The sequence below is a fragment of the Abrus precatorius genome, unplaced genomic scaffold, assembly GCF_003935025.1.
Source record: "Abrus precatorius isolate BTA unplaced genomic scaffold, Abrus_2018 Scaffold2, whole genome shotgun sequence".
Classification (NCBI taxonomy): domain Eukaryota; kingdom Viridiplantae; phylum Streptophyta; class Magnoliopsida; order Fabales; family Fabaceae; genus Abrus; species Abrus precatorius.
The window spans coordinates 27,974,888-27,988,847 of NW_020874362.1; the positions used below are offsets into that span (position 1 = coordinate 27,974,888).

A 13,960-nucleotide genomic window follows, 5' to 3' on the forward strand; every position below is an offset into this window, starting at 1 on the left:
TTTGATTGCATTTTGGATTAATATGTTTTTCTAAGAGTCACCGTTGATTAAGTTTGTCCTTGTCTAATCATCATGTTAGGAATGCTAATTGCTGGTTGCACTGCTCACGCTCTCAATCCACACACGACAAAGAAACATGTCATTGGGGCCCACACTCTTAATTCATTAAAGAAAACAACTCACTGCGTTGAAAATTCTTCTTTACGGTTTATGAATTTCTGAACCATATATATATTGGTACATATATATATGTCTTTCAAGCTAAGTTAAAGTTAAATTAAATCTTATGTATTAGATTGGTTATTTAAATCGAATCAACAGAAACAACAAACATAACAATGTGTTATGAGAGAGAAGGACAAAAAGAATAGATTAATGGACTTTATTTAATTGTTTTATGTATCATAACGTGATGTCGTATATAATGTTTTTTGTTTTTACTAACATAAAATATTCTAAATCCATTGAAATGTATCTTCCTTCTATGTTTTTTTTTCCTTGTCTGGCATCTTTCCGTTCAAGAAATGACAAAGCAGTACTTTATCTTTTTAGCCGTTAGCTATACCACATTCTATTCTTTTGAAGTAAGTAAAATTTGGTGCTTGAAAGTTGAAACAAACTTATTCCACTTCATTTTTTATGTTTGTAATTAGAAGATATATATGTACCTAAATTTTTATTTTTTCAAAAAAGATTTTGTTATGACTCGAGATAATTGGGCTATTCAGTGTGTGAATTTGGTCATATGAAAGAAGAATGGACAAGGAAATGAGTGAAAAATCAGCTGAGTTGTGAGCTGGTTTTTTTTGGATAGATGTAAATTTGGAAGGGGGTTGAAGGGTTATTTTCAGTTAGCAAAGGGGTTACTTTCGGAGAGGTGGAAGACTAGATGGTTCCTTTTCTAAGCTCCATTCATTTCCAGATGTTTATGTTGTTTTTATAGAATAGACTCATCTGGATTGGTCTCTATCCTTCCTATCTGTTGTCATTTGTCTGTTTAATTTACTTCCCATTGATCTTATTTCTCTAATAATGAAACCTTGAGGTTGGTGAACTTGGTTTCCCCTTACTCTAATTAACTGCTTTTTGGCTTTGTTTCAGTTTAGTGAACTAGTTTCTTTCCAGAACAAGAAAAAGCGTATACAAATCAGTCTTAATCTCTGCTTTCTCGTATGCTTAACTTAGCTTTCTTTTTTGTATTTTGTTTTGCTGCTTTGACTTTCTTTGCACCGGTTCTGATTATGCAAACTTCAAAAGATTCTTCTTCTAGTTCCAAATTCTCATAAGCTTTGCAGAATTGTAGGTGGAAACTATGATGGTTTCGTTTTGTATGTTCCATACATAGACTTTGCATAAGATTTTGGAACCTAATTTCAAGCCATCCATCAAGAGAGTTCTACCAGTTCACTGGCTACATTTATTGTCAGATACAAGATGCAACGATTCTATCGGTCCATCTGTCCTCCTTCAATTGAACATTTATGCAAATTGGTTGTTGACTAACAATTTACGAGTCCTTCCCACTCTCACTCAGTGTTGCTATTCTATACCCCCTAGCTACCATCTACTTTACTAAATGTTCAAGCTTTCAATGCTTCTGTATACAATGCATTTTAGTCAATAACCTCCCAGTCCCATCACTTTATTATCTGTTTCAGTACTTGGTGCTGTGGGTGGATAACCTTGACTCTGACGTTTGTTGAACAACCAAGCATTTGTTCCTTCCTACCCTTTTTACCTTATTTACAAACACAGGCCATGAAATTTAGGTCAGAAAAAGAGACTTCTTATCACATTATTAAGAATGAAATGATTGGCATTCATTTCCTTGCTGCAGCATAGGGTAGAAACTGAAAAATGAGGACGCTGTTAGCTTGAATGATTTGTTTGTGTGCAGTAATTCTTGGGTTTGTTTATCTAGAGGATCACTTTATCTTTTTGTTTCCACAGATAATGATTGGACTCTGGATATTTGAAGATTAATCCAGTTCTTGATACAGGTTTACCAATTGATGCTATTTTCTTTCTTTTTCAATATGATCTTCAAAATGGCAAAGTAGATTTCAGTGTACATAGTGCTGGAAGCTTTTAGATTGGTACAGTTTTCAGATTTACTCTGATGTTGCTCTTGTATGTGTACATACCTTAAATACATTGCAGCCATTAATAGGTTAAATCTCTCAATCTCTCCCCTTATCTGCTCCTCTCTCTCATAGTCACACATATTGTATTTGGAAGGATGGAGCGTTATCATCTGCTCATAATTTTTGTTTTTTGGGGTCTGATGATGAATCTGTTGAAAAATTATCTGACATTTGTACCTTGTTTCATAACATGAGGAACATTCTTGTAGTATTTGAATGGCACTAAATTGTTTCCTTTCTTTTACTTGCAGTTTATGGGTTGGGATAAATGAAGTCGCAGCTCAAAATTGCTCTTGCTTTTGTTATTAGCTTGCTCTTTATTCAACACTCATTTTGTGGTTAGTATACCAATTTAGAAAACACAATGGTAATTGGCTCTCCAATTGTTTTGGTTAACCTTATGCACTGAAATTTAGGTGCTTGACACCCATTGGTAAAGGAATTAACAAATCGAAAGAAAGTTTATATTTGAAATCACGTGGGATTGTATTAGAAATTATGGTAGGAGGCATTGACAACACTTATTAATAAAAAATAAAATTCACTTTTGATTTCTTAACAAGTGCCCAAACGACACTAGTTAGCATTTACCTGTGAAGAATATTGCAGCTTTTAATGTTAGGCATCCATGGACACTACATTCCTGCTGCATTAAATAAGTTACTACTTAGTATCACATATTATCAAAATTCGTTATTTGACTCTGATTCTTGTCATTAATAGCATACCTTGCATACTGAAATTTAAGTGCTTAAATAAAAAATGAGGAAATTGCTGCCTTTGATATATGGGCAATGGAGCATTGCATGGTCACTTTATTCCTACAACATGAGATAATTTATAATAAGCTTCAGTTTTATGTTCTTTTAATATCCAGTTTATCGAGTTTCCCAGTTACATGCTTAACATGTTTCATCAAAGGAAAAATAAAATCCAAATGAGCCAAAAATATTTATTTTCTTACTTCTTTGCTTGGCATTGTTCTTTACAGATGAACCTTCTGATACATCTAGCCAAAACAAGTGGAAATGCAGATGTTCTTTCCAAGGGAACCAGAGCTACTCTCTCGCAAATTGTTCAAAGTCATGTGATTGCCACTCAGGTATGCAGTTAATATTTTTATTGGAATGAAGACCAAGAGCTTCCTGCTGTTCTTTTGTTATAAACCCACAAGCAAGAGAACCGAAAAATAGATAGAAAAGAAAGAAAAATCTGCAAAATTTTATTAAATTTCAACAAAAAGAAAAGGAGATAGAAAAATCTGTATTTTGGAACAATATTTTGCATTTATTGAGATGCTAGGTGTCTAATTGTGGTTATTAACCAATATAACTACGGTAGGAATGCAATATGATTTCTCCATTTTAGATGAAGTGGGGATACAGTGATCACAGCTTGAATGTTATATGGTTTGCCTTCTATGCAGATGCTGAAGAGAGTGCATCAGCATGGACATGCATATGTGATCCTAATGGGTTTCCCCAAGTCGCAGCAGATGGCCATAGCCCTAATTGCTTTAATGCTTGCAACTGCACCTGGGGTATCTTTTCTCTGTTGCTTGCTTTAATCCTTAATTTCCATCTTCAAAGTTTCACTAACTACCCTGAAGCTGATTTAGATTGGCTAATTCTAAATCAGTTATTATTGTATTGTACAGAACCTAAATGGATATTTACATACTAAGTTTTGTATTTCTTTTTCTATACAACTCTTTAAAACAATTTTTCTATAACAGATTGTTTCTCACTACAAGGGCCTTTTTCTTTTTTTATTTTGTGTCTTATTGATAGCGGCAAAACCTTGTACCCTTTCATACAAAGTCACTGGCTTGTTCCTAGATCAAGGTACTCAGAAAACTGAATGTATGATATTTTATATTTATTTTTTGCAATGCAGGAACTGTCACCATGCCGGGAGGTTCAAAGAAACATGTTTCCAGCAAGATTGTTGTTGTCATTCTATTGATATGTGTTATATGCACAACCATGGCATTTCTTATCTCGGTTATATGCTATGTCTACCGAAGGGACAGATGTGCTATTCAACCACCAGTATTCTCATCGGATAAGGAAATGAGTAGTGGTAGTACGGCCAACTTAATCAGTCATAGGTCAGGGGCTTCTTCAGTGCCAGAAACAAAATTTACTATACATTCTCCTATTTTTCATATTACAGGTAAGCTTGTTTTTACTTGCAGTTCCTTGATTCTATTTCATCATTTTTTAAAAAAAATTTTATAGAAGTATATGCAAACTTCAAAGTTCTGCTGTTGAATTTTGCCTTTGTTTATTGGTTCTTAATTAACATTTTCTTTTTGTGTAGGATGCTTTAGGAAAGCCTCTTTCTTGTTTGGGAGCCAAAAAGAAACTTTTCATGGAAATATTATTCAGTTTTCATTAGCTGAACTGGAAAATGCCACTGAAAACTTTTCAGCTTCCAACCTAATAGGACTGGGAGGAAGTAGTTATGTATACCATGGTCGGCTGAAAGATGGTAGCAATGTGGCAGTTAAGCGATTAAAAGATGAAGGAGTGCCAGATGCAGACTCTGCATTTTTCAAGGAGGTTGTACTTAATCTTGAGATATCAGTATTCTTTGGCTGGTCATTTTATGTTATAATGTTCCACATAAATGAGTAACCTAAAGTATTTTTTTTTTTTTTAAATTTCTGTACAGCATTCATAGTAATTAATCATGATTTTGTTTGTGTAGATTGAACTATTATCTCGACTTCATCATTGTCATTTGGTGCCTTTGCTTGGATACTGCTCGGAGTTAAAGGGAAAACATGTTCAGAGGTTACTAGTATTTGAGTATATGTCTAATGGAAATTTAAGGGACTGCTTAGATGGAGCTTCTGGAAAACATATGGATTGGGCCACTCGTGTTACGATTGCAATAGGAGCTGCAAGAGGATTGGAGTATCTCCATGAAGCAGCTGCTCCAAGAATTCTTCATAGAGATGTCAAGTCAACTAACATTCTTCTGGATGAAAATTGGCAAGCGAAAGTATGAATCTTGTTCATTTTGGATAGTAGCAGCAAATTGGGAATTACTTTAGGAGAGAAAATATACCTGGATTTACATAGAATCTAAGTGAGTTTGGCTTATGATAGAAGGTCAATAAGATACTGAAAGCAAAGGCTTAGTTAGTGGTGGTTTGAACTAAAATTATATAACACCTTTATTGCCACTTAATTCTTTTATAAATCTGCTCAAGTGCTTGTGTCTTTAGAAAATAGAGTTAATGATAATACCTTAGGTGGTCGTTGTCACTTAAGTCATAAAGTATACTTCTATAATCTTTTCAAATTTTCAACTTGCAGATAACTGATCTTGGTATGGCTAAAAACTTGAGATCTGATGACCTCCCCAGCTGTTCAAATTCTCCAGCAAGAATGCAGGGAACATTTGGCTATTTTGCACCTGAGTATGCCATTGTTGGTAGAGCTTCTCTTGAGTCAGATGTCTTTAGTTTTGGGGTGGTCCTTCTTGAGCTTATCAGTGGTCGGCAACCCATCCACAAATCCACAGGCAAAGAAGAAAGCCTCGTTATATGGGTATTTTAAATTTCCTCGTTAGTCATAATCATTACATTAACATGAATCTACATTTGTTCAAATAAGGAAGATCTTCAATGTGCTCAACTTGAAACCCATACTGACTTAATTTTTCATGAGGATCTTTTATTTATAATAGCTTGGACTCCTTAAGTTTTGTATCTTTTATTTCAATCATTAACTCATTATGTCTTTTGCATCATGATCTCATCTTCCATTAACAATCCTGAATTATGATGATTGGATTTATTGATAATTACTTGCTTCAGTATGAACTTGCTACATAGCTTAATGAATTCAGCCACAAAAGATTATGGACAACCAAGTATTGATGTAATATATCTTGCCTAAACTCTTTGTTTTAGGCTACTCCTCGCTTACAGGATAGTGGGCGAGTGATAGCAGAGTTGGTTGATCCACAATTGAAAGGAAACTTCCCAGAAGAAGAGGTGCAGGTTATGGCATACTTAGCAAAGGAGTGTTTGCTGCTGGATCCTGACACTAGACCAACCATGAGTGAGGCTGTTCAGATTCTTTCAAGTATTTCCCCAGGCAAATCTAGAAGGAGAAGAAACATTCCAGCAAACCTCCTTCAGGTAAACATGTTAACTACCATGTTTTCAGTTCTAATAGCAGTATTTCTAGTTTAATCAGGTTTCTTAATTTTCAAGGTTTGAAGTCTTGATGTATATATAGTCTGATCTTTTCCTTTCTGATAATGTAAAGGAACTAGAGGATGCTGCTGAAAAGCAAAAGAAAACTCTATCCAATAACTTTCCAATTCATAGCTCATTGCCACAAGATACTGATCAAAATCTTAGTGTTGTGCACAAAAATAAAGAAGCGGATGCAGTTTCAGCTGAATATATGGAGAGTTTGATCCTCTTGACTTCTAAATCTGATAGCAGGCATGCATCAGAAGAGGAAATGGTAGACCTAACTGAGCCTAGGTTTGAATCATTTTGCATCACAAATGGCAAGGTCCCTTGAAAACACAAGACCTGGCAAGAACAGAGATGCAGATGGCTGAAGTCTTATGTTGTGAGCACTGCTGGTACAACTATGTTGCTTGTACTAGCTTCAGTTATTGTGTTTGACTCAATGGGATAAGGGATGCCGATCTACAATTTTACTTTTTCACTTTGTTTTGAAAGGAAGAGCACAGAGGTGTTGTTAGATAAGCACTGAAATATATTTGTTTGTTTCTTGTACAGAAAGACATAGGATAATAGGAGATTCTGGTTCTTCTTTATTTGGAGAAGAACCGTGTGACATACACATTAAATTAAAGATTTTGGACATAGAAATAATTGTTTTACAAAGGAACTGTCCTAATACAGATGCCATTGCTCAAAAGTCCTTGTCCCCAAGAGGGTTAAGTGTAATAAATTAAATGAAACTAAGGTTTGTACACTAAAATAAATTCATATTTACACCAAGTTTCATCCATTCAGGATTCAGTTCTTGTATTGTTTTATGGGATAATCTAAGTGTTAAACAATCACAGGTTGTAGGGATTGATTATTTCATTCGTTTAAATAGATAGATAAATCACACGTGACATACATGGTGTAGATGCAAGTGTTTGTTCGGGGTGGCTTCTATGATATCGATGGATAGTTAGAATTTATGCAGTCATTTTAAATCATATTTAATGAACCTAAATTTAATTTAATAAAAATTAATTTTACTCAATTTTAAATCAAACAAACACTTGTGATATTTCAATTCTACGTTCTCTTTACTGGTACTTGTCTCCTTGAAGTTAAGTTTGTCATTTTGCAGCTGTTTTATAATTGTTTTAAACTAATAAGCTGCTAATCTGTCTCATTTTATGTCAATTGTACACCCAATCACAATATTAGAAGGCATATTTGGTCAGTTACGCTTAAGCATATTTATTTATTTTTTATTTACATAGCAATTGACAAGACTTCTATTGAGAATTCCACCGTGTTACAAACTTGCAATAATGTGCCGCAGCATTTTATGCAACATAAGAAAGAGTGTATGATATTTCAAAAACCTTTCCTTTCATAAACACCGATTGGTTCCAATAAGCAATTGAGTACGCTGGTGAAGCCTTGATAGCAGTTTCATCAGATTAAAGCCTCATGGTAGGGTCGTAGTCAGAAAATTCTCTGAGTCACGTAAATGTGCATGCCATGTTAAAAACAAATGAATTTTCTGATGTATATATACCTCAAGTGACTTAGGGACCAACACATCTACTTCCTCACATTTCACCAAGCACAACTTTTCCACTCTCATGGCTTTCAAAAAACTATTCCATTGCACTTCATTAGCTTTGCTTCTCATTTTTGGATTCTGTGCTTTCAAGGCCAATTCTCGCACTCTTGAACATGATTCAACGCATGAGAGGTATATGAGCAATGGGTGGCTCAACATGGAAAAGTCTATAAGGACTCTTATGAGAAGGAATTGAGATATCAAATATTCAAGGAAAATGTGCAACGTATAGAAGCCTTTAACAAAGCTGGAAACAAACCTTATAAGCTAGGCATCAATCAGTTTTGTGATCTCAAAATGAGGAATTCAAAGCCAGAAATAGATTCAAGGGTCATACGTGTTCCACAAAAACAAGGACGCCCACTTTAAGTATGAACATGTGACTGCAGTGCCAGCTACAACGGATTGGAGACAGATAGGAGCTGTCACACCTATTAAGGACCAAGGCCAATGTGGTATATGTGTTTGAATTTGATGATTCTTTGAAACTCATACTCAACACTTAATTGAATGTTTCCTGATGAACTTTGCTTTGTATTTTTACTATTTAGGATGTTGTTGGGCTTTTTCTGCTGTGGCAGCAACAGAAGGAATTGTTACACTAAGAAAATATTTGGCCAAGAACTGTGTCCTTCTCATTCAGATTGCTCATATAAATACAGTAATATTACAAGCTGTAACGTTGATTTCAGCCCAATAAATCAGCTAAACTACCATATATACATTTATAGCTAATTATGTTAAATAAAAGAATAACCGTTACAAATAATTGTGCAATCAATCCCATACAATTCTGTTTTCCATTAATTCCCATTAATTCCGTTGACATCCCCCCTCAAATTGATGCTGGTAAATCTACAAGCATCAATTTGCCAAGTAGAAAATTGTGTCGTTGACGTGTCAAGGATTTAGTGAAAATGTCAGCGATTTGAACAGATGTTGAGACATGTGGTAGATTGATGACTCTTCGATCATAAGCTTCTCGAATAGAGTGACAATCAACCTCGATGTGTTTCGTCCGTTCATGGTAAACTGGGTTTGCTGCAATCTGTATGGCACTGGTGTTGTCAGCATGCAATGGAGTTGGTTGTTCTTGAGAGAATCCAAGCTCTGTAAGAAGACCACGCAGCCATATAATTTCAGAACAAGCGGCAGACATTGCGCGATATTCTGCTTCAGTGGATGACTTTGAGACTGAATCTTGTTTCTTACATTTCCATGAAATAGGAGCATTTCCTAAAAACATACACCAGCCGGTAGTAGATTTTCGAGTGTCTGGACATCCAGCCCAATCAGCATCACTATATGCTTGGAGTTGCATTGATAAACCAGTAGGAAAAAATAAACCACGCTTTGGAGTGCCAAGGAGATATCTAACGATTCGTTGTGTTGCTGAAAGATGGAAATGCCGTGGAGATTGCATGAACTTGCTTACTGTATGGACAGCAAAAGAAATATCTGGACGAGTGATAGTTACATAGATGAGACTTCCCACCAGCTTGAGATATTGAGTGGGATCATCTAGAAGGTCACCTTCATCTCGTCTATATTTAACATTAACTTCTATGGGAGTGTCAACAGGGGTTGCATTTGTGAGTCCAGCTAGCTGGACCAAGTCTTGAATATACTTTTGCTGATTTAGAAAAATGCCTTCATGATGATAATGCACCTATAAACCCAAAAAATAAGTGAGTTGGCCTAACTCTTTCATATGGAAAGTTGAATGCAGTAGGTGTTTGATTCTTGAAATAGCATCTTGATCGGAGCCAGTTACCATAATGTCATCCACATAAACGAGAAGCACCACAATTCCTTGAGGAGTGCTTTGTAGGACAAGAGATGGATCATACTGACTTTGAGTGAATTCAAAATCAAGTAATGTCGATCGAAACTTTTCAAACCATACTCTTGGTGCTTGTTTCAATCCATATAAAGATCGTTTTAGTTTGCAAACAGTATTAGGCGAAGGTGTAGGCATACCATTAGGAAGTTTGATGTAAACTTCCTCCTGAAGATCACCGTGAAGGAATGCGTTTTTGACATCCATTTGATGTAGCTGCCAAGATTGTGATGCAGCAAGAGCAAGAATAGTGCGCACAGTTGTCATCTTGGCGACTGGGGCAAACGTCTCATCATAATCTAGTCCATACTCTTGCTTATTTCCAAGCACAACTAGACGAGCCTTATAACGATCTATAGAGCCATCCGAACGCAACTTTATAGAGAACACAAACTTGCTTCCCAAAGGTTTAATAGATGATGGACATGGGACTATGTCCCATGTTTGATTTTCTTCCAAGGCGAGAAGTTCAGCTTCAATAGCTCGCTGCCAACATTCATTCTCCATGGCCTGTTTATAAGATAAAGGAATAGGAATAGAAGATAACGATGCTGTCATGGAAGTGATATACCTTTCTGGGGGCTTACGAACGCGTGAGCTGCGTCGTAGAGGAGCCGATTCTGGTTCTAGTTCTTCTACTGGACCAGCAGCCAAGGAATCATCTTGAGAGGGCCCATGAGAGTCAATTGGTTGAATGTGAGTGGTAGGACTACGTCTTTTGTATGTCAAGAGAGGTTTAGGAGATTGTTGACCTGCATGAGAGTTGGAAAACAATGGCAAAACAGAAATCGGAGAAGCAACATGATCATGATGTGATGCGAAAAAATATGTATGTTCTTGGAAGATGACATTTCTAGATACCCGAATTCTACGAAGGTTAGGATCATAACATAGAAAGCCCTTTTGATGAGGAGAATATCCAAGAAAAGCACATCGAGCAGATTGTGCAGTGAGCTTGGTGCGTTCTTGTGGAGGAAGATGGACATAACACACACAACCGAAGATACGAAGAGTGGAGTAATTTGGTGGGTGACCATGTAACCGAGTGAATGGAGATTCATTACCTAATGATGGAGATGGCATTCTATTTATAAGATGGACTGCAGTGGAAAGAGCTTCACACCAAAAACGTGAAGGCACATGAGACTCCAATAAAAAGGTGCGAACAACATCTAGCAAATGGCGATTTTTTCTTTCCGCTACCCCATTTTGTTGTGGAGTTGAGGGGCATGACCTGTGAGATAAAATGCCATTGGATTGCAAAAATTCCTGAAATGAGTGTGACATGTATTCACCTCCATTATCAGAGCGAAATATTTTTATTTTTGATGAAAATTGGGTCTGAACATAAGCATGAAAAATTTTGAAAGTGGAAAAAACTTCATCTTTTGATCGCAAAAAATAGACCCAGGTGAAACGACTATAATCATCAATAAAAGTTACAAAATATTTGTAATTAGCATGAGATATAACTGGTGCCACCCCCCAAACATCACTATGGATGATATCAAAAGGTTGTGTTGTATGAGACTGATGAGTTGGAAAAGGCAGAATTTTACTCTTACCAAGCTTACAAGGAATACAATCAAAATGAACAACATTAAGAGATGGAGTGTGTTTATTTCCAAGAAAACCAGATTTTAGCAAGTCATGAAGTACATTTGCGTTTGGATGTCCAAGACGCTTATGCCACACTTGGTAATCAACAAAGGCAGAATTACAAGAAACTAAAGGCAAAGAAAGACTTAGAGGTAATGAGAAACGGATTGGGAAAAGACGTCCAACTTTAGGCCCCTTTGCGATGATCTTCCCTGAGTGTTGATCCTGCACAAGACAACCAGACTGTGAGAATTGTACTTGACAATCATTTTCGACTAATTGACCAACTGAAATTAGATTACTAGTGAGGCCAGGAGAGACAAAAACATCTGTGAGAGATGAAGAAATATCACCCGTGGCTGTGATAGGCAATTGATTTCCATCGGCGGTATGTATGTTGAGAGTGCCCAAATATTTTTTCACATTTGTAAGAAATTGAGCATTGTTGGTCATGTGGTTGGAAGCCCCCGAATCAAAGTACCAAGATGAAGAGGATTTACCTGAGATTCCTAAAGCAGAGAATGCTGAAATAATCATCTGTTGAACCATTTCAGGAGTCACCGTTGAAGTAGTAGCAAGAGGATTTGGTTGAACTGGTACTGCATTGACTGAATTGTCAGGAATAGATGAATCAATTGCAGCGGTAAAGGCAGTGACATTTCGCTTTGGTGGCCTTATTGTGCATTCCTTAAGAATATGTCCATGCTTTTTGCAGTAGTTGCAGAATTCTTTTGGGCAATTGGAAGCATAATGTCCAAATTGCTTGCAACAAAAACATTGAACAACACTCATGTCATGACTTCTTGACTTCCCTCGTGCCACATATGCCATTGGAACAGTAGATGATTTTTGATCTGCAATGATGGACTGTGTATGGAGGCGTTGTTCTTCACGTAACAGATCATTGAAACACGCATCCAAAGATGGTACAGGGTCACGATGCATGAGATTGGACCGAATACCTTCAAAGTCAGATCTCAATTTCATAAGAAATTGATCTCGTTTAGTCGTTTCATAAATAGTTTGTACTGAACTTAGACCTTCAGAAGTTAAGTCTGCATAAACTATATCAGTGTACTCAGCCCAAAGATTCATGAATTGAGAGTAAAAATCAGAGATGGAGAGACTATCCTGTTGAAAGGAAGCTATGTCGTGCTCAAGCTGGAATCGTCGTGCAGTGTTCTTTTGACTGTAGACTTTTTTTAAGTAATTCCACATTTTGGCTGCTGTCTTGTAAGGACGAAGATTCAAAACAATGTTGGGGTCAACGGAACTAAGGACCCAGGCTATGACCTGAGCGTCTTTGACTACCCACTTGGCATGTTCAACCTTATCTTTGTCTTTGTCAGGGATTGGAGTGTTGCCATCAACATGACCCCACAAATCTTTTCCTGTAACGAATATCTCGAAATGGAATGACCAAGCTGAGTAGTTTTTGCCGTTAAGGCGAACCAACAAGACATCGTGCTTTTCGATAGACATGGAACTAGAGTAATCTAGACTGGGAACTGAGAACGTAGGCGAGGTTCTTGGATCGTAACCTAAGCTCTGATACCATGTTACACTAAGAAAATATTTGGCCAAGAACTGTGTCCTTCTCATTCAGATTGCTCATATAAATACAGTAATATTACAAGCTGTAACGTTAATTTCAGCCCAATAAATCAGCTAAACTACCATATATACATTTATAGCTAATTATGTTAAATAAAAGAATAACCGTTACAAATAATTGTGCAATCAATCTCATACAATTCTGTTTTCCATTAATTCTCATTAATTCCGTTGACAGGAATCACCAAGCTGAGTACTGGCAAATTGATTTCTTTATCAGAACAAGAGCTCGTTGATTGTGACACAAGGGGTGTGGACCAAGGTTGTGATGGGGGTCTAATGGATGATGCCTTCAAATTTATCATGCAAAACAAAGGACTCGCCACAGAAGCCATTTATCCTTATCAAGATGTTGGTGGTACATGCAATGCAAAAGCTGAAGGCAATCATGCAGCTAACATTAAAGGGTATGAGGATATTCCTGCCAACAGTGAAAGTGCATTGCTCAATGCTGTTGCCAATCAACCAGTTTCTGTAGCTATTGATGCTAGTGGATTTGAGTTTCAATTTTATTCAAGTGGTGTGTTCACTGGTTCCTGTGGCACTGACTTGGATCATGGTGTCACTGCTGTGGGTTATGGAGTAAGCGGTGATGGAACTAAGTATTGGTTGGTCAAGAATTCATGGGGAACACAGTGGGGTGAAGAAGGATATATTAGGATGCAAAGAGATGTTGCTGCAAAAGAAGGTTTGTGTGGCATAGCAATGTAAAAGAAAATAATGACAAGAGGGAATCTAGGACAAATGATTGAAAATGATGATTGGTATTAATGAAATCCATGAATACAACATATATACTGACAATGACCTAAAAGGATAAGAACAAAGAATAACAGAAAGTTACAGTTCAGAGAATACAATTCAGCCTTTCTAGAATCCTCTAGAATCTATCGATTATATACAACTTGCAATGCAAGGAAAAATAAAATAAAATCAGAAACAATTCAAAATAT

At 36.4% G+C, this 13,960-nt stretch overlaps 1 protein-coding gene and 1 pseudogene across 7 annotated transcripts; both read left to right on the forward strand.

Annotated features, from left to right (window-relative positions):
- Positions 1-484: 484 nt before the first annotated feature.
- On the forward strand, positions 485-7,116 carry LOC113857524 (receptor-like serine/threonine-protein kinase NCRK). 7 transcript variants are annotated; one of them, XM_027489510.1, is made up of 11 exons: positions 623-1,045; positions 1,838-2,000; positions 2,396-2,482; positions 3,136-3,246; positions 3,571-3,684; positions 4,041-4,319; positions 4,467-4,708; positions 4,857-5,153; positions 5,471-5,704; positions 6,070-6,300; positions 6,431-7,054. In XM_027489510.1, the coding sequence occupies exons 3-11, from the start codon at positions 2,413-2,415 to the stop codon at positions 6,692-6,694; spliced, it is 1,842 nt and encodes a 613-aa protein (XP_027345311.1). In that variant the 5' UTR covers positions 623-1,045; positions 1,838-2,000; positions 2,396-2,412; the 3' UTR covers positions 6,695-7,054. The 7 variants fall into 7 exon arrangements, with proteins under 7 accessions (XP_027345314.1, XP_027345311.1, XP_027345312.1 ...); XM_027489511.1 differs by having other exon boundaries at positions 623-892; positions 1,951-2,000; XM_027489513.1 differs by lacking the exons at positions 623-1,045; positions 1,838-2,000 and adding an exon at positions 485-584.
- An 857-nt stretch (positions 7,117-7,973) lies between these two features.
- LOC113857525 lies at positions 7,974-13,718 on the forward strand (annotated as a pseudogene).
- Positions 13,719-13,960: the final 242 nt, after the last annotated feature.

Excerpts from the sequence above, each read along its gene's own strand:
- LOC113857524 (XM_027489513.1), top strand. The coding sequence starts at position 2,413 with ATGAAGTCGCAGCTCAAAATTGCTCTTGCTTTTGTTATTAGCTTGCTC. Across the intron at positions 3,685-4,040 it reads TGCTTGCAACTGCACCTGGG|GAACTGTCACCATGCCGGGA; the intron begins GTATCTTTTCTC and ends TTTGCAATGCAG. Across the intron at positions 5,154-5,470 it reads ATGAAAATTGGCAAGCGAAA|ATAACTGATCTTGGTATGGC; the intron begins GTATGAATCTTG and ends TTCAACTTGCAG.